This window comes from Leopardus geoffroyi, chromosome C3 (assembly GCF_018350155.1).
Source record: "Leopardus geoffroyi isolate Oge1 chromosome C3, O.geoffroyi_Oge1_pat1.0, whole genome shotgun sequence".
NCBI lineage: Eukaryota > Metazoa > Chordata > Mammalia > Carnivora > Felidae > Leopardus > Leopardus geoffroyi.
This window is the reverse complement of record NC_059338.1, coordinates 45,574,591-45,595,076: the sequence shown is the minus strand read 5'-3', so window position 1 is coordinate 45,595,076 and position 20,486 is coordinate 45,574,591. Positions and strand designations below refer to the sequence as shown.

Below are 20,486 nucleotides of genomic sequence, written 5' to 3'. Positions count from 1 at the left end.
AGCATCTCCACTGCCTTCTCCAGGACCAAGTTCTTTCTTTCTTCTTCTCCTTTTTTTTAAGTTTATGTATTTATTTTCAGAGAGATAGAGCACAAGCAGAGGGAGAGAGAGAGAGACAGAGACAGAAACAAAGGATCTGAAGCAGGTTCTGCACTGACAGCAGAGAACGTTCTTATTTTCTGCCTGAGGAAGGGCTCCAGGCAGCTGCACAGAAGACCAGGCACCCAGAGGGCCAAGAGAGCAACTGAAGGAAACCCTCTAGACATAAAACTGGAGGGACGCCACCAAGGGCTCAGCAAGCATGCCCCTGCCACCAGTGTCTGTGAACTCAGAGGCTCCCTCGTCTTGCAGTCAGGCTGCCCTGAAGCAGTAAGTGGCAAATGGCCCCACTTTTCACTTCTCTCTCCCTATATATAACATTAACAGGTTCCTGATATCAATGGCAAGGGAAGGAAAAATACACTTGGATTTTTCTTTTTTTAAATGTAGAAACAAGAGTATTTCTTGACTTTGTTACAGGAAATTCTTCCAAAGAGAAATTCAGACTGACTCTACCTCAGCTAGATTAAATTCTGCACCATGGAACATTCTGGCAGTGTTTATTTTGAGGTGGCTGAGGGGCAAGAATGAAGAGGTGGGGCAAATCTATTCATATTTGTAATTGATGCTTGAGTGTTAATTAGGCAGCAGACAATGTTCTAAGCGCTTTCCAGTGAAGTTTATCTGACCCTCCATGCAACTCCAAGTGCTAGATTCCATTATTATCCCCCTCCCCCGCAACACAGAGGAGAAAATGCGGGCACTAATGAGGTTAAGTTACTTGCCAAAGGCAACACAAGAAGGGGGGAACTTGGAACAAGCTCCCGCTAGTGCGCGAACTCACAACCACTGCTACGAGTGCTGACAGTTAAGGCTGTCTCGTGTCAAAGAGGCAAGAACCTGTCAGAATGGCCCAGCAACTGTCTAAAAGAAGGAAATGAAACTAAGCCACTTTGAGCACCTCCTCTGAGTCAGGTGCCGGGCTAAGCACTCGTACTTTGGAAGAGTGTGGTGAAAACTCCTGGCCAAGGTGGGCTGGCTTCTATAATTCCATGAGCTCCATGTGCACTTGAAGCCATTGCGACCTTTCTGAGGCTCAGCTCAAAACACCGTGGGGTCTTCAAAGACAATATTCAGGGCCAAGTTCCTCATTCATCTTGACTTACATTTTCATTCAGAGTATGACCCAGCTCTAGTACAAACCCATCAAACCGTTCTCCTGCTCTTAAGGTTCTTTATCAACTTAATGAAAACCAAAAAAAAAAAAAGGGGGGGGGGCGGGGCAGATTTCCTCTCTGACCTTTGGGAAATAACTTCAGAAGTCAACAGAAGCTTCCCTAGGCCAGCAAAAGAAGTTACTTGAGAGGGAGCTAAATTAAAGACTACCACTAATTAGTGCAGAGAGATGAGCAAGTTAGAGACTTTGCTCTTCCTCATCTCCCAAGCTGCTTCCCTGTCTCTGCCTTCTCAGCTGTCCTGTGTACCCCAACAGCCTGCTCCCCTAGAGTGCACGTCCCGCCTATGGAGAGTCGAAGCAGAAAATGAGGCTGCTGTCTCAGCCTAACTAACTCCTTTTCTCTTGGATTCCAGAATAAGTAAACCCCAAAGCCGAAACTGGGAAGGAAAGGGAGCCCTAAATACCAACCCTACCTTTCAGTGACTTAAATTAGCACCACCAAATAGAAAGACAATGCAAGTTTCGGACATACTTTAAATATTTCTAGTAGCCACATTAAATGAGCAAAATGAAACTGATGAAATTAATTTGAGTAATATAATTTATTTAACCCAACATATACAAAATATCACTTCAACATGCAATTAATAAGAAATTATTAATGGGCTATTTTATACTCTTTTTTTAAAATGTTTCTTTATTTTTGGGGAGAGAGAGAGACAGAGTATGAGCAGGGGAGGGGCAGAGAGAGAGGGAGACACAGAATCCAAAACTATCAGCATACAGCCAGACTCGAGACTCAAACTCACAAGCCATGAAATCATGTCCTGAGCTGGAGTCGGAGCTTAATCAGCTGAGCCACCAGGCACCCCTCTTTTTTATACTAAGTCCTTAGAATCCTGTATGTATTTTATGCTCATAGTAGATCTTAATTAGAACTAGGCATATTTTTCCATGCTTAACAGACAGAGGTGGCCTGTGGCTACTATACTGGATGGGACACAGGTAGCATTATTCTGTTACTGTCTCATAAACACAGATTACTTTTAATTAATCTTCACTTCATGCCATTGGAAATTACTGCAGAAAGAGTGAACTACTACTCTGCCTTCAACTGCTTGAATTTCTGAATGAATGTGATATATTCTCTTATTTGATCTTCACCATAGCCTGTGAGGTTGGCCCTTACAGTATTTTAGATGGGTAGCAGATTAGATAACACCATCTCTCTCTCTCTCTCTCTCTCTCTCTCTCTCTCTCTCACACACACACACACACACACACACACACACACACACACACACATACAATCCTGTTAGATGTTCCCAATTTACACAGTTGAGGATCAGAACTTAATTGAAGTTACACAGCAATACAGAGCCTAGAAGAAACCAAGTAGCCAAAATCTTGCCTTACTGCTTCCCTTTTACACTCAATCTTACATTGCTATTCCGGGAGAATTTATTGCAATAGTCCAAACACCTCCACTTAAGGGAATATTTATAAACTTCAGACTCTCTTGGTCCTTAAGCCAAACTCGGCCACCTAGTCATGTGGGGGAGCTGGGTGCAGGCAGGGCTCAACCTGATCCCCAAACAATCTCTTTGCCTCCAGCTCCTGGCATTGTGGGAAACCCTGTTCCTCTCAAGACCATACAGTCCCTGCCTTCAGGGGGCTAACCAGCTCATAAGACAGATGACACATGTACATAAATAATGAGATGAGACATATAAAGAAATAAACCAAATACATAAGTATGTAAAAAGCTATTCTGATTGGCAGGAAAGAGATACTTTCTGAAGGTTTTAGAAAAGCTTCATGCAAGTTTGGGTAAAGTTTGAAGAAGAGCAGGATTTAAAAAGATGAAGGCAGGAGAAAAGGCCCACGCCAAGAAGAGGTCATGGCTCACCAGAGGGCCCGGGAGACGGAAGGCGTGTTTGAGGTCACAGGGCAAGTTGTCCAGTCTGGCTGAAGAACAGGGAACACGAAGGGACAGAGTATGACACAAGGCTGCCAAGGTGGGTATGAGCCATCTGAGAAGGTCTTGTATGTTCACTAAGGATTTGGGATTTTACTGGCTAAGAATGAGGCACAAAAGAAAAGTTCTGGAGCATGAGAATGAACATGGGCAGAGGAGCACTCAGTAAAAGCTGACAGAATCGGACAACGGTACAAAAAACGGAGAGTTACAAATGAACAACAACATAAAAAGAAATCAAAGAAGCAAACAAACAACAAAGGGGGCTAACGGAAATCAGTTTGGAAGGCACTGCGCTCTTCCGGGTTATGGGCCCTAACAGCCTGAACTGTGGTGGCGGCCGGAGAGAGATTTGGGGGGAGAACAAGAGTCACAGGAGCTGGAAACTGGATGAGAGAAAGGCCTCAAGTTTAAAGCCTTTTCAAGATTAAAGCCTTTTCCTGGAAGAATGGTGGTGACCTTCAGGCAAATAGTAAAGTCAATATAAGTAAAGAGCTTGCCCCCTTGGGGTGGGTTGCAGAAGAGATAATGATCTCTGGTTTGACATGTTAATTTTCCTAATAAGGCCTGAATCTGTTGTGAGCACCTACTTTAATAGTCCAAGTGAATGCCTGTTGAAAGAAATCCAATAAGCACTTGGCTTTCCTTAGAACTTGCTTAACTAGTTCACGATAACTTGAATCTGTTGGTCACTTATTTTATGCAAGCTGGCTTTGGCAATCTGCTCAGCTGTCCTCCGAATGACCTCAGCAGATCTGCTGACCACTATTCACATATGCCCTGACCACTGAGGGAAGGAAAATTCCAATCGGGAGATGGAGCTTTCTGGTCTGGGTTTTACTTCTGAAAGGGCCACATGTATGTGAGGCACAACTTTAGATGGGAAACTTTTTATGCTTCGATATTTAAAGTGAAAGAAAGTCTATAGGTAAATGTCAGTGATAAAGTTCCTTGTCAATGACCTCCTGAATTCTATGAAATCTAGGAGTCAAGATGCCCACTTGTCAATCCTCCACGGTGGAATATTCTACAGATATTCCGTCACGCACATTTGGAGTGATCGATCTCCTAAATAGCCAAAACATTATGGAGACCAAACTGCGTCATAAAAATGGAAACTACCATTTGTTAAAACACTCTGTTTATCAATGCTCCCCAGCATGTCCTTAGAAGCTATGAAATTAAATTCACACCTTTAGGAAAAGGATCGAAGGTGTGTGTGTGTATACACACTCAGAGACATACTTCAGCGCCATCCCCAAATATTCCATCCTTCACAGACATTGTCAACTCTTCAACAACAAGCAGTAATAACATTTTTTAAAAACATTTAAAAATGGCTTCTAAAAAGTGAGTGAGGCGACTTTATTCAGTGAAAAACAGAGCAGTGATTTAGAAAGCAGATTTTAATGGTCTAGGTTGGAATATAATCCAGTCATGGGGTTCTCACTGCCTCTCTCAGTGGCTGAGGTAACTAGTCTCCAAAGATGGCTCCCACCAATTCCTCCCGTCCCAGAGGTGCAGGCTGAATACATGGAGATGTCCAGCTCTCTCGACTCTGGGCTGGTGTTGTGACTTGCTTTAATCAACAGAATGAGGCAAAAGTGACTTCTTGGACTTTTGAGCCTAGGTCTTCATTGGCCTGACAGCTTCTACTTCCTCTCTTAGAAACCAGCCACCATGTGAAAAGTTTGACTTCTAGCTGGAGAGGCTAGAAGCCCTCTTGGTCATCTGAGCCCAGCTGAGCTCCCAGCTAAATGCAGCTACCTGGGTGAGCCCAGGCACCCTACAGAATTGTGAAAAGTAATAAATCGGTGCTTATTTCAGGCTGCTAAGTGTGGCATTCTTTCTTAGGAGGCAATGAGTTACGAACAGTGGGTGACAAAGATATCAAATGGTTAAAAGTGAGCCAGATCTGCTTTTCACCTGTGACTGTGATCATATTGGGATTTTGTACACTCACTCTGCCTGCAAACTAAAATTTACATGGAAAAACACAGATAGGACCTCCTCTTGTCATAGACAAACTCAAGCATTGAGTCGCATCTGGAATACAGGCACTGAGGTTCACACTGCACTCTGACAATTCTAGAGCCCCGTGGGACTAGCCAAATCTATCTCCCTTGACCGGTTCAAGAAGCTCTCTCCCTCCTTGTTCTGCTTTATCTAACATCATGCCACAAACCCACAAATGTTTATGCTGGAGAGTAACGAGATGATGAATGCCTGAGTGGATGAAACTTCAATATGAGTACCAGGAGGATGACAAAAAAACTAGCAGAGGTCTTGAACGCACTTTATGACATGGACTGCGTGGAGCCACAAACATAACAATGACTGTGCCGGCTTGGGGTGGACTGAATTGTTAGCTCTAATTTTTTTAAATAACCTTTTATTTATTTATATTTATTTATTTATTCTTCGAGAGAGAGAGCACACGTGCAAGTGGGTGAGGGGTAAACAGAGAGGGAGAGCATCTTAAGCAGAGCGTGGAGCTCGATGTGGGGCAAGATCATGACCTGAGGAGAAATCCAGAGTTGGACGCTTAACCAGCTGAGCCACCCAGGCACCCCATGTTAGCCCCAATTCTTGACCTTCTCTGTATCCACATCCTTGTCACTAATGCACTGTGGTCAGATATATTTCTCTGCCTCTTGTCTTTGAGCCTGTTCCTGTGACTTTATTTGCCTACTCAAATGTGGGTGCAAGTGATGGTGTGCCAGATATAAGCTCAAGGTTAAGAGGCATCTTGTGTACTGCTTGCACTTACACCCTCTGCGAAACAGAGCATATCTGCCCCTCCTCCCGCAGCCCGCTGGTCCCAGGAGGAAGATGAGAAAGACGTACAGCAGAGCCACTCCAGCTGACTCACCAGCTCGTGATCAAGAAAGACATGCTCATTGTTGAATACCACTGAGATCTTGAGGTTGTCCAATACCCAGCGATAGGTGACTAATACAAGGTTCCTTTATTAGATGCCAACATTTGCCAAACGCACATGGTACTTTAGAATAACAAAGCCTCCTCGCCTATAAAAGCTGAAACTAAATCACCAACTGGATGGTTAAGTGGTCTCACTGCCAGGCTGTATAGAAGTACAATATATCAGATATCACTGGTTTTTGCTCTTAGTTTATCCTTCCAAAGATTGTAATTTGGTATTCAAATTTCTCTATAATTTAACCCTAACTTAAGTTTTCTAGCCAATTCTCTCACTTAAATTTTATATTCCATTCAAACTGGATTATTTCTAATTCTTGAGTAAGTCTCACGTTACTGGATGAGTCTTTCCTCATCCAGTACCTTCTGGTACCCTTCATCTGACAGGCTTAGATTCTTCTGGTCCTTTAAGGCCAGGTTCAGATGTCACCTCTATAAGAAATCTGCTCTGATCCCACCTTTTAAGGCAGTCTCTCCATGCCCCTGACTCTCATCACAATGTATGTCTTTTCCTTTTCTGGTATTTGCCTTATTCTGCCTCAAAACATTTTCCTCATCCTCTTAGAAAGTCCTAGAAAGGACTTTCTAGGAGGTTTATGTCTCACTCAGCCCTGAATCCTCCAGGGCAGTTAGCAAAAGGTCTTGGCCCATAGTGTACAGGCCAGTCAATACGTTTTCGCACTGAAGAATGAGTGGCTGATGGGATGCAGCAAGGCAAGTGGGAACAACATCGAGAAAGCAACAGGGACTCTGGCATAGAGACACCTGAGTCTACGGCTTCGTAGCTGGGCATCTAGGGACCAGTTAGTCTCTCTGTCTTTCAACTTCCAAACATGTAAGATCAGGATGACACGTCTTTCATAGAACTGTTGTGAAAATTCACCATGAAAATGAATTTAAATACTTCTGCATATTTGACATATGGTGGCTGTTCCATTATGGTAGCTCTTATTACAAAAACGATAACGACACAGAATATCATCTAGAAGTTAGTTCGAATAAACCCTTGATACTAGATTATGTTCTCTCATTATTTTTAAGTTTACTTATTTATTTTGAGGAAGGGAGGGGGCAGAGAGCGAGAGAGAGAATCCCGAGCAGGCTCCGAACTGTCAGCGCAGAGCCCAACATGGCGCTCGAACCCACAAACCACGATCACGACCCCAGCCGAAGTCGGACGCTTAACCGACTGAGGCACCAGGCGCCCCCACCGTTCAAAATTTTACAGGCAGTCACCACTAGAAGTAAATCTGTTCCAGGCAACAAATACATTTCCTTAAAATGACACAAAACAAAATCCTCCTCCCCTACATACTAGTCCACTTTCAGCAGAGCATTAGTCTTCCCACGGCACACCAATTCTTCACCAGGGACCCACACGACCGTTACAATGGACCAAAATTGGCAGAATTACATGACAGTGACCGGACGGTGCCCTTCAGTTGTTTGTATGTAAACACGATTTCAGCGAGGTTCTTTATCGAACGAGAGAGGAAGAGGCACTCGTTCAGAGGACTGCCATGAACGTGTCCGGGAGCGGGTTATCATTGTTGAAGTGATTCAGCAGAACTGTTTCACCTGCCTCACTCACTCGGGTTTTGTACTAAGCTACAGCCATGTGGCATCGGAACCACAGCTGACTGTCCAAGGAACAAACTCATGTCTAGGCAAACTCGGAAGCCTGTAGGTGGCCCAGTAGGTGACGTTAATGCGTGAATGGGGACTTGACGTGCGTTCAAGAGCAGGCTCAACAGTTCCCTGGAGGCCACAGCCTGACTGAAGGGGCAACTGCTACCTCACCCCACTGTTGCTTCAGCCGGTATAGCCAGATTTTCTGAAGAAATTTGGGATTTTACGTGAAACATCCTGATTTTTTAAATGCTGCCTTGCTTTTTACTTTATAATTTTCTGGGAGCCAAAGAAAACATACTTGCAAGCCAGACGTGGCCGTGAGTTGGCAGGCTGTAATCTTTGCACTGGATACAGGTTAAAAGACGATTGTTACGTTCATTGTGTTTGTATTTTTTTAATCTGAAAATTTATAATTCACATAAAAAGTAACTATTAGGCCTAAAAAATACCTCATTCTCTTATGCATAAATCCTCACTCGCTCTACTTTTGGACCTCTGTGTTTTCGGTCATACAGTGCTCTCTATCTGGACGCCCTGTGGCTGGTGTCCCATGTACCTATTTAAGTCCTACGGGTTATTTAAAACTTGATTTCAATGCTAGCTTCTGTATAAAATCTCCATAATCGTCCTCAAAATCCTGTATATATAAGTTATTATGAAAATTGCGCCATGTAAAAGATGCGTGTTGATTTCTAGCCATATCTCATCAGCCCTTTACCAGCAGCCCCCAAAAGATGCAACACCAATAACGCTACAAATATTCACTCCCGAGAAAGTGAAAGGCCTGGGTCACCGGGTCAAGAGCGAAGTTCAATGGCACTCACCGCCAAACACATCTCCGTTCTGGTAGTTCTTCCCTTTCTGGGCTTCCTCTTCATTTTGAACAGTGGCAACATGCTTGGCGGAGGCACAGCCCATAGTCTCATTCGGTCAGCTTCAGCCGGGCTGAACTGCAAATCATCTCTACAGACACGGGGACATTTTTTTTTCTTTAAACACAAAGAAAATCCACCTTCCTGCTGAGTCGGTCAGGACGTGCGCACCTGGGAGAACAGAAAGCTAGATCAGAATGAGTGAAAACAAAACCTCTGTGTGATCAGCAAAGCACTAGGATTCCTGCAAGAGCCCGCTGCACTGGGGGGTGGGGGACTGGGGGACGGACAATTGTGCTGAAGAAGGAAATGCAATAGGGCCTGTTCTCATCTGATTCTCACTCAGAAAGCAAGACCAGAAGGCACGCCCCCTGCACAACACATGGCTGAACTTTTTGAGGACATAATAAAAAAATGTGTATTTGTTTATCCAAATAAATATTTGAGCACTACTACCTGCCACACAGAAAGTGCACGTATGTTTGCTAATGTTCTGGAATCTCAAAAACCTTCAGAGTGAGGAAAGCATAGACAGCCATGAGATCTACCCAGTTCAGGAAACTGGGAAAAATTCTCCATCTTCCCCCTCCTGCCTTGCAAGCCAGCTCTTCTCAGATGCTCCATTTTTTCCCCCCAGGAGCAAATGGCCTTCCTCCTCAGGCTAATTTATACATTTTTGGTGGGTTCTGTAAGGAATTCTATATTTTATTTTACCTGAGGTGACAGTGTTTTGGAAGATAAAGGAAGAAGATGGGGGCAAGGATTTAAACTTACTTTTCTCTATTTTCTGCTTAGCTAGCAGAATGCTTTAAGGATTGACCAGATGTAGGAAGATCAAGAGAAGAAAACAAAGCAATTGCCCACCTCCTATCAGAGCCTCTGTGCTTCTACTAGACCACTCATAAAGACTGAAAGAGAATTTATGGATAAACCACAATAGAGATGGTCCTCTAGTTAACTTCAGTAAATATACCTTCCCTGCCCCACCCAAGGCCACTGCCCAGATTCTCAAGGGTTTGCTCTGTCTTTATTTTTCACCATCCTTTTCAAGCCATTCCAGTCTCAGAGACGACTTACTCCAGTCTCATGGAGGTCTCCTTTGAACATCTGCCCATTCCTTCATCTCCATCCATCCCACTGTAGGACAGGCCCTTACCTCCTCACACCCAAGCAGAGCAGAAGAATCATGGAGCCATGCACTTGACCTGCACTGGCACCCGTGTCTCCCTACCCACCTCTCCCCTTCATGAACAACTGGTGTTTCTCAGCCTCAGAGCAGTGGGTACGGAAACTGAAATGCAGCTACAGGCTTTCTCTTCCAACAAGACTGCTGCCCCTAAGCCTCCTTCCTAGAGCTCTAAGGACACCCACAGACACAGAAATCTAATCATTTAAGCCATAACATCTCAGCAAAGGAAAATGTTCAAATTAACCGAACACTGAAAGGTAATTCCAAATCAATTTCATAAACAAGCTTAGATATAAAAGCAAGGATCTTAAATGAAGGCAAGCAAATGCAAAATGCAATACTGACTCTATGGCTATAATACTAGTCATATACTTTGTATAGTTCTTCATAGTATTTTCTAGCACTGGTTCCGTCAAATCATTAACAGGAAGTATAGGGTTAGTAAAGTTTTACCAAAAAGGAAGATTATTTTTCCCTAGATCGTTAATGTTTGTAGTTTCTCTACACAGGTAACCTCTTGTTAGCACATTTTCATATTTTTAAGGTTCTATGGAGCACACACACACACACAACACACTTAGCAGTAATGCCATTAAAAAGCTACAATATTTTGATTTTTTTCTTAACAGTAGTTTAATTTGCTGGTCTATTCATACTGGTCTATATAGCTCAGGGGCTTGATGGGGGAAGTGCACATGGGAGAGGCATTTTTTTAAAAAACTTACACAATAGGGGCGCCTGGGTGGCGCAGTCGGTTAGGCGTCCGACTTCAGCCAGGTCACGATCTCGCGGTCCGTGAGTTCGAGCCCCGCGTCAGGCTCTGGGCTGATGGCTCAGAGCCTGGAGCCTGTTTCCGATTCTGTGTCTCCCTCTCTCTCTGCCCCTCCCCCGTTCATGCTCTGTCTCTCTCTGTCCCAAAAATGAATAAACGTTGAAAAAAAAATTCAAAAAAAAAAAAAAAAAAAAACTTACACAATAGAGTGTAGTAAGTTCCATGATAGAGGTTTCACAGGAATCTATGGCAATGCAGAATTTAAAAAACAAACATTAAATTATGACTGGGTAAAGGCAGGAATTAAAAGAGGAAGTAGTATTTTGTAGAGACTTAAAAGTTTGGTACAAATCTGCAAGGCTGAAAGGACAGTAGCATCATCTTGCTATAAAGAACCGCCAGAGGGAAGACACTGGAACGTGGAAGAGCGCAGCATGCGTGTGCGCATGACAGTGCGTCTGCGCGTGAGACTGCGCGTGTGCCTGCGCGCGCATGCAAGAGTCCATACTAACCCTTGTCTCGCGGGACAAAGTGGGAGCAGGGCAGGGAAGGGGACTGCACTGCTGATGCTTTGTGAAGGGGCCAGAGGAGGCCCTGCTGACTTTATCCTACTTGAAGATAAGGAAGTCTCTCTGGTGCAAATCTGAGCGCACTTTGAGAGGTATTACATTAGGAGCGCAGAAATCCATTCTGTCAACCTACCATAGTTTTTGAAGAAACATCACTGAAATATGAGACAAGAAGAACAGGAGATGGGATTCAGTTCCAAAGGCAGAAGAAGGGGAACATTCCTCTCCAGCCAAGGGGCTGCTGCTGCTGCTGCTGCTGCTGCTGCTGCTGCTGCTTCTGCTGCTAGGTGCTCCCGCCAGCACTTTCTCCTTGATTCCCACCTCCAGCATCACCATGTAACAGGTGTGGCCTCCCAGCACGAATTCCTTACTTTTTAAAAAGGAATGTGGGGAAACAAGCTCACAGGTACACAGGAGAGCAAACTGAAGTGAGAGGGGAAACCTCCCATCACCTCCCGGTCGTCGGCTGCCACCTCTTCAAAGCAAAGTAAAACCAGAAGGAAAGTAGGAAACTCTAACAACAATCCCCCAAGGACAGTGGTGATCCAGAGGCAACTTAATCGTCCTCTCTGGGAGTCCCTCTCACTTTTCTCTTCCTCGTTCCACATTCATGTTTACAGCCTCGTATGCTATCCAAGAAGTTAATGTAAGAATATAAGATGTGAATTTTCCTTTGCTACCCACTGAAAAGCATTGTGTGGTGTTTCTTCTGTGTTTTAAAGGCTGTGTTTATATCAGAAAGTCTTATCTAAATTTAAAAAGTGGAAATCACACGAAAATAAAAAAAACTGCAAAAGGCTTACAAAAATAAAACACGTAAGAATAACTTTTAGAAGGACTTCTCTGTTATCCAGGCATGGGAGGGAGGAACATGTTAATAAGCAGATTAGACATGATTTACATCCAATTCGAGTGATGACTCAGGAAGCTTCCGTTTAATTATATATTTAAAAATTTTAAATGTTTATTTATTTATTTTGAGAGAGAGTGGGCATGCAGGTGGGGGGGGGGCCGGGGGAGGGTGTGGGGGAGAAGGGCAGAGAGAGGAGAGAATCCCAGGCAGGCTCCCCGTTCAGCGCAGAGCCTGACACAGGGCTCAATGTTGGGCTCAATTCCATGACCATGAGATCATGACCTGAGCCAAAATCAAGAATCGATGCTTAACGGAGTGAGCCACCTTGGCACTCCTTTATTATATTTTTAAAAAGGCGCTGTTGCTCAAGAGGAGTTCTCTCCAAATTGTAAGTAAGTAGAGATTTTGTTTTTGAAACATAGGCACTCTGTATTTTACAGCAGTAATTTGATGAGTGTTTTCAAGTTTTACAACTTTGTCAAAAACATATTTTAGTATTTCGCCCATTTTGAAGGCTAGAATTATGAAGTCACCTGAGAGGCAGAAGGTCTGTAATTCATAAAGTTAACCATGGATCAGTGGGGAAAGCTTTTTACTATGTCATCTGGATCCTGCACAGAGACAATTGCCCAATCATTTGTTCATTTAATCAACAGATATTTATTGAAAACTGCTACGTGTTTACAGATGAACAAGATACAGCGTTCCTCCCTATCCCCATAGGAAGATGAACATTTGGAGCAAAGAATGACCAGTTTCACAGTGGTGCTGATAGAGCCGCTGCAGGTTAAATATAGAGAGGCAAATTCACCCCGTAGGCACCTGATTCAGCCTCGAGAGAGGGAATGGCAAGAGAGGTCAGGCTTGAGGCCAGTTGAAAAATCATCATTAAGACACCCCCAAACTGCATCTCTTTTCATAGCCTGATGTAATGTCAAGGTTTCATTTCTACTGAAAACTCTCTCATTTTGACCTCGTCCCAACCGAGCCCTCAAGCTGAGCAGATCCTCAGAAATGTACCCCTAGAGTCTGCCACAATCATCTGCTCCCAGACACCTCCCTCTGTTTGGCAGTATCCTTCACAGAATCCTTAGTTTTTTGGGGTTTTTTTTGTTTTGTTTTGTTTTGTTTTGTTTTTGTTTGTTTTTGTTTTTGTTTTGTTTTTTTTGCTTCCATTTTTCCATTGGCTTTGCTCGGCTTTTCTCTGCCAACCTCCACACCTTCTGTCCACTCCCCTTCCTGAAACCACACCACTTAGCGAGGTAAGTCTGAGGGTGCAAATGAACATGCAGAGACCACAAAGCTGGACAGAGCAGCCTCGTCTCCACATATTGTTATTAACAGCATGCTATTTCTGAAGTCAGGTCACAGTGTGAGAATTAACCTGAAGTATCTCTTTGATGTCTGATAGAATCTTCTAATAATACTAAGCCCAGTAAGGATGGTTTTAAAAACTAAATAATCTATATCATCAAGCACCTCTAAAAACATGGGATCCAATTAATTGTCCATGGCTTTGTGCAAAAGTCTCCCCAAATGGTTGTATGGGCACATTACCCTGCACCATGAAATTAGAAGTTGTAATCCCTATTCACAGCACTATGAGCCAACTGAATTTGGGACCATCTTTATAGGGTATTTTTCCTGCTTTTGATAAATAAAATACATTAGCAAATTTGAAAATCCATTAAAGTATTTTTAAAAAGGACTAAAATAGGACACCTGGGTGACTCAGTGGTTGAGCGTCCGACTTTGGCTCAGGTCATGATCTCATGGTTTGTGAGTTCGAGCCCCACATTGTGCTTACTGCTGTCAGCGCAGATCCTCTGTCCCCCTTTCTCTCTGCCCCTCCCCGCCATGCACACATGCATGCTCTCTCTCCCTCAAAAATATATAAACATTAAAAAAAAGAAAAAGGACTAAAATATTTGTAACCATGCATGTTTATCATTCCTCCCCTTACACTATGCTTCAAGCCTCTTTAGGTAATGCTGTAAGTATTACTTACTAGTGTAACTATCCCTAGGGTATTGCTGTTTGAGAACAGCCCACATTGTAACATGAGAAAGTTCTTTTCTATACACAATAAGTCCATTATCTTTCTATTAATACATATCACATACATGTGATACATTTGTCTTTTTATAAGAAAAGATTATGGATTATGATGGCTTTTTTTTAATGCCTGTGATTTCTCTTACTTTTTTGTTTTCAGCCTTCTTAAGATATAATTGCCAAGACTGCAATGTATTGGGGCACCTGGGTGGCTCAGTTGGTTAAGTGCCAATTCTTGAGTTCGGCTCAGGTCATGATCTCACAGTTTGTGGGTTCGAGCTCCACATCGGGCTCCATGCTGATGGTGCAGAGCCTGCTTGGGATTCTGTCTCCCTCTCTCCTTGCCCCTCCCTTGCTCTCTCTCTCTCTCTCAAAATAAATAAACATTAAAATTTTTTTTTAATTTTAAAGAAAATAAAAAGACTTCAGTGCTCAAACTCCATAAAGATGATCTGATATATGTACACATTGTGAAAAAGTTCCCACCATCAAGTTAATTCACACATCTAGCACCTCATATTCACCCTTTTTCTTTCTTTCTTTCTTTCTTTCTTTTTCTTTCTCTCTCTCTCTCTCTCTCTCTTTGATAAGAACACTTAAGTTCTACTCTCTCGGCAACTTGCAATTATATAATACAGTATTATCAACTACAGTCACCACATTATACATTCAATTCTCAGACCTTAATCATCTTATAACTGAAAGTTTGTATCCTTCTACCAACTTCTCCTTATTTCTCCCACCCCTCAGTCCTTGGCAATCACCATTACACTGTTTCTGAGTTTGACTTATTTCACTTTCAGATTGCACATATAAGTATTACCATGCAGTATTTGTCTCTCTCTTACTTCACTTAGCATAATGCCCTTTAGTTCATCCATGGTGTTGCAAATGGCAGGATTTCCTTCTTTTTTTAAGGCTGATATTCCAGTGTGGGTGTGCACTGGTGTGTATCACATTTTGTTGATCCGTTCACCCACTGATGGACACTTTTTCCTTACCTTGACTATTGTGAGTAATGCTGCAATGAACATGGGAGTGCAGACATCTATTTAAGATAGTGATTTGGGGGTGCTTGGGTGGCTCTGTTAGTTAAGCATCCAACTCTTGATTTTGGCTCAGGTCATGAGCTCATGGTTCATGAATTTGAGCCCTGCGTCAGGCTCTCTGCAGAGCCTGCTTGGGATTCTCTCTCTTTCTCTCTCTCTCTCTCTCTCTCTTTCTCTTTCTCTCTTTCTGCCCCTCCCCTGCTCTCTCTTTCTCAAAATAAATAAATAATAATTAAAAAAAGATAGTGATTTTGTTCCCTTAGAATATCTACCCAGAAGTGAGATTGCTGATGGCTTTTCTCTTTACCTTAAGTTTTTAAACCGGACGTACAGTTTCATCAGAAAACCTCCTCATAAAATTGGGAAGGAAAAAAAATACACAAATTCAGTTTTGAGAAAAAACAAAAAGATATCTGACCTTTTTCCAAAAGAGGAAAAACACGGAAACATATTTCTATTGACATAATATTATGGATGAATTCACTTTCCATCAATTAGATACAGACTTTTTCATTTTGGATGAAAAAGCCAAAAATACTGTAGGCCGTTTCCTTGTCAAGAAAGACACCTCTAAAAAAATGAATTAAAAGTGATAAGCTCCATAAAGAAATCCTAGGCCAGAGAGAACATGAATGCACCACATGCAGCTTGGAGGACTGGAGAGAAATAAAATTCTGATTGAAATGGGTATATAGAGAGCTATGAAGTCAGCAGTTAGGGAAAGGATATAGCCACATTATTAATAGATCAGGAGCAAAGTGCCCCCTTTTTTACTCTGATTAAAAAAGGGAAATCAAGACAAGGCAACATCTAAAAACTCCTTTCTTTTATTGAAGAAAGAACCGACATCTAAGCTCCATAAAGAAAAAATATATATATAAATAACTAATCAGTCTGTTTGCCCATCTGCTCTGCTTTGCTATAATGAGTGTTAATACAGCAAGCCACTGTGGTGGGGCGGGGGGGCGGGAGAGAAAGACAGCCTAAAAGTGATTTCTAATCTTGAAGCTTTGGTATCCTTGGGCTTCTGTTAACACCATTCCATATTTCATTGTGAATGTTAAAAATAATACATAAAGAGATGTCACATTTGACATGAGGATAATCTGGGAAAGTCAAATCTTCTTGTTACCAGCAATTGCAGGCATCACAGAAAATACTCATTCCTTGCCTCACACTCATTTGGTGGCATGACAATCAAAAATGTGCTATTAACTTCAAAGAAACAGGAATTCTGGCATCTGCTTGCTTTATGGGAAAACTCTCACTTCCGCAAATAATAACTGCAGAGAGGTATCTCTCAGAAACGTAACGATAACGAGTCCCGTGCAAGACGACACAGTTCTGCAGGGTTTTGGTGGCGAGGCGTGGGGATGAGGAGACACGGAGGCATGAGCACTGCAGGGGAGTGAGAATCCCAGCGCTGGTCTCAGTCATCGCACACAGGCCCGCCTCACTACCTAGGCTGGCTGGGCTTCATCTCTCTGAGCTCTCTCCTTGATTCTATGATCTACCCGTTCGGAACATATGTCCAAGGGATGCCAAGGATGAAATTACCACTTACAAAAAGCCCATTCTCTTTTTTACCTAGATTCAACTTATTTACAAACTTTGTTTTCAACACTTACCTAGCTAGGATATCCTAGCAAGTCTGAAAGCTCCCAAATTTTGAGAAGCCCTATGAAGTCTATGGATTATTACCAACAATGTTTTGGCCTGAGGGTGTGGATTTCAATTGTGTATAAAGTGGGAAAAAAGGAACAGGGCTTAGCTCTCTTTCCTCTTCTCTATCCTGCCATTAATAAACAAAAATAAATCTTAAAAATATTTCCTGTAGGGAACAGGTTAGAAAAGCTTGTAGAGTAACTGTTCTTCAGCTAAGGATTCAAGAGTTTGATGCCTTTATCCTACACCTGAAAACTCCACACTTGTGTCACCAGTACCTGTTCACGCAGTTCATGATGGCTGACACTTTCTGGGAAGCAAGAGAGGAAAACAGCAGATCCTGATTAAAGTCACCCACCCACACCAGGGTGAACCCATGCAGAATTATGCTGTTTCTAGATTTCCTCCTCAGTGATCAAGGTCAATGGCAGATATTCCAGAACTTGGAGTTCTCTTTCTTCCATTTCCAAGACTGAGAATACCAAGGGTACGTGCAGGAAGTTGTCAACCTGTATCAGTAGGGAAACTTCTGTACCATGCCACCCGTGACTGGGATCGTGACAACTGTGTTGCTGGTTCACCATGTCACTTGAGCCAAATCTGTATGATTTCCTGTCAGTATTCTGAGAATAACAATAGCAGATCCCTCTTTTTTTTTGCGGTGTTGGGGGGGGGATTGTTTTGGAAATCCAGGTAGATAATGAAATGCTTACAAAAGCATTCATAAATGAAAGGTAATATTCTTCTATGCCAGGTGCAGGACATTATCTTTCAGGAGCATTGGGTAGAATTGGTTTATCCAGAGGGTTCCCATAGGTGGCCCCAGAAAATGAGAGAAAACAGATGGTAAAGGAAAGATGAAAAAGCAAGAAAAAACTAGAAAGTGAAAGTAGAATAAGCTCAAATTGCTAAAGAAGCACAATTTGATTTTATTCTAAGTCAGTAAGTCATGATCCTTCCTGAATGGTCAGTGAAGAACATGCTGGGTGATCTGCATGTTGAAATATATTGTGAAGAACGGATAGGATTCCTGCCCTTGAGGGGCTAGCATTCAAGGAGGGCTAACCCATCATAAACATAATATGTAAAGTAAAATAAAATTCCAATACCTAATGTACACTGCAGGAAAAGGAAGGATCGGACATGTTCTTGAAAGTCGTAAGACATTTCAATCTAATTAAATTCGAGCTTGTCTCAGCTTTATTTTATGCAACAAGAGACATAGGAACGTCAGTATAATGCGCTACTCTAAGCAGACCCTCGGTAAGCATTTACCGATGACAGTGGAACAGATGTCATGCCAGTTTTGAGCTGTTGATCCTTTTTAACACCATACACTACAATAGAACTGCAGCTGGATTAATCCCCCAGAAATCTGAATGCTACTCTCATGGTGCCGAGGGGGCAAGAGTTGAATGCCACTGATCCTTGTCCAACGTGTGCAATGGAAAAGCACGTATGATGTTTTCCTCACTGAATACAAAGCCTCAACTTTCGCACAAGACTAGCATGTTCCTCATTTTTTATTCAATACGATTTCTAAACTTAATGCTGACACAGCATATCTGAGACTTAAGCTGATTACTAGGGTGGATAAAATAAAATAGGACCAATCGACACAAAAGATATGAATTATCTAATCATTAGGAGCAAATACAAGAATTGTTTAAAAACAAAAAGGCCTGCTTATATTTTCTTTGAGCACTTTGGTACTAATATTAGAGTAAGAATATACTTAGTATCTTCAGAATTATAAATACTTTTAACAAAGTCGTTTGGTAACACTGTGAAACGTGCTAATACTAGAAGTTGAAAAATAGTGTTTGCCTCAAAATCTAAACATACATCCCTTTTCCCTCTTAAAATAGCCTCTTTTCCCTTTTTTTCCCCCTCTCTGCTAAAATATATGAAATCATCCCTGAGAAACAGGTGTAAACTCTGGCCTAAGATCTCACACTCCCTGCGCTCGGTCTCCAGCCAGAGTATCCCAGGTTTGAGAAGTCAGCAGTGACCCAGTGATTAAGGAAACCCACCACTCTCCAACTAGCAGAGAGCTGCTGACTGAAATAAGCATCCCCAAGGGAACGCTGTGGCTACCTGAAATTCTGCCTTCTAGAACCTTCCAGTTCCATCCAGAACAGCTCAAGATTTGAAAGTGCCCTGAAAACTTAGAGGAAACAAACAAATAAAACTCATCTATTGGTGAAGGACTTAGTCTCTCTCTCTTTCTCATGTATGTGTGCGTGAGTACACACACACACACACACACACACACACACACACACACACACACCCGTACCTGCCACAAAAGTAGAGATGCAAAGACTACACCCAATATTTTGTGATTTTGTAAGGGAAAGGAATTGTGTGGCTTTGGGCAAGTTATTTACTTCACAGTAGCTTAGGTGCTCATTTATAAGATGGAGTAAGAGTCCCTGAACTTTGAGAGAAGTAGGTGAGATAACATACATAAAAGTGCTTAGGACAGCACCTGATAATTAGTAAGCAATCAATATGTGATTGTTATTGTCATTATCGTTACTATCATCATTATCACTTAATGGGATGGTGATGAAGCTTGAGAAGAAAGGGACAGAGGCAAAAGAGACTAGAAAGGAGACACGGGAAGAGATGAGAGGTTAACTGTGATAACTTGATAGTTCTTAGGAACTGCACCAAAGATAAGCAGGCAAACACAAGAAACACAGAACCAAGAGACAACAGTTCTGTATCAGGAGAAGCTTGCGGTCCCTGTGCAGCACCTGCAGAGGGAGCCCTAAGCAGTGCTCGTGTTTCTGCAGTGGTGGAGGTGGGGAGGTCAGCTTCTTTGGGGCACATCCCAGGACTCTGAAGGCCAAGGCTGCTGTGTGCAGACAAACTGAAGGTGAGTGAGCTCTCCCAAGCTTTGCCACACCCTTGATGAGTGTGCAGCTCTCATCTTGCTGCTGTTATGTGTTTATGTGTCTATCTCCTTCACCAGGCAGGATTTACGAGGTCATGACCACGTCCTAATTATTCCTCTCTATATTCCCTCTGGCGCAGATCACGTACACAGTAGGTGTGCAATGTATTCTCTTAGAAACCTTTTTTCACAGAGATGTCCAAGGCTTTTAAGGCAGGGAGTTCTGCTAAGCCCCAGTCGCTAGGTCATCTGCATGGACAGTAACTTTCTTTAGTACATCGCAAGAACAACAGTCAAAGATATTCATCTGAGCCACCACAGATGATTAAAAATTATGTCAGTACATACTTCTAAGAAAGACAGGAAGGGAGTAATCTCAATATTATACTGGTATGATGGAATTTTGAAAGCTTTTGGCACTTGTATGGTTGGTCCTAATCTGCCTTGGAAAACTATGCTATTTATTTATTTCAACATTTTTTGGGATCTTGTTTAGTTCTCAACATTCCACTAAGGACAAGAGATTCCAAAATGTGTAAGTCAGCCAGTCCTTGACATGCATTTTCTGACTTTCAGTTAAATCTAGAGATGTTTAACAGTGATTCTAAAATTCATCCATCGGAAAAAATCAAGGTGTTTTTGTTTTTGCTGAGACTTAAATCTTTGATTAACTTTCCAGGACAAAGAACTATTTAAGAATGGTGTCCTTACAAGGCCAAAAATGTGAAATTCTGAATATCATTTTCAGGTGGCATAAATCAATGCCCCCTCACTCTACTGAGTTTAAAAGGGCA

General features: G+C 42.4%; 1 protein-coding gene across 1 annotated transcript in view; it reads right to left on the bottom strand.

The window, feature by feature from the left end:
- Positions 1 to 20,486, bottom strand: part of CC3H1orf21 (chromosome C3 C1orf21 homolog) — a 229,076-nt gene that overhangs the window by 138,247 nt on the left and 70,343 nt on the right. Inside the window, exon 2 of the mRNA XM_045452664.1 lies at positions 8,591 to 8,809. Coding sequence (XP_045308620.1) covers positions 8,591 to 8,684 — 94 coding nt within the window. The 5' untranslated portion in view covers positions 8,685 to 8,809. The remainder of the gene's footprint in view (positions 1 to 8,590; positions 8,810 to 20,486) is intronic.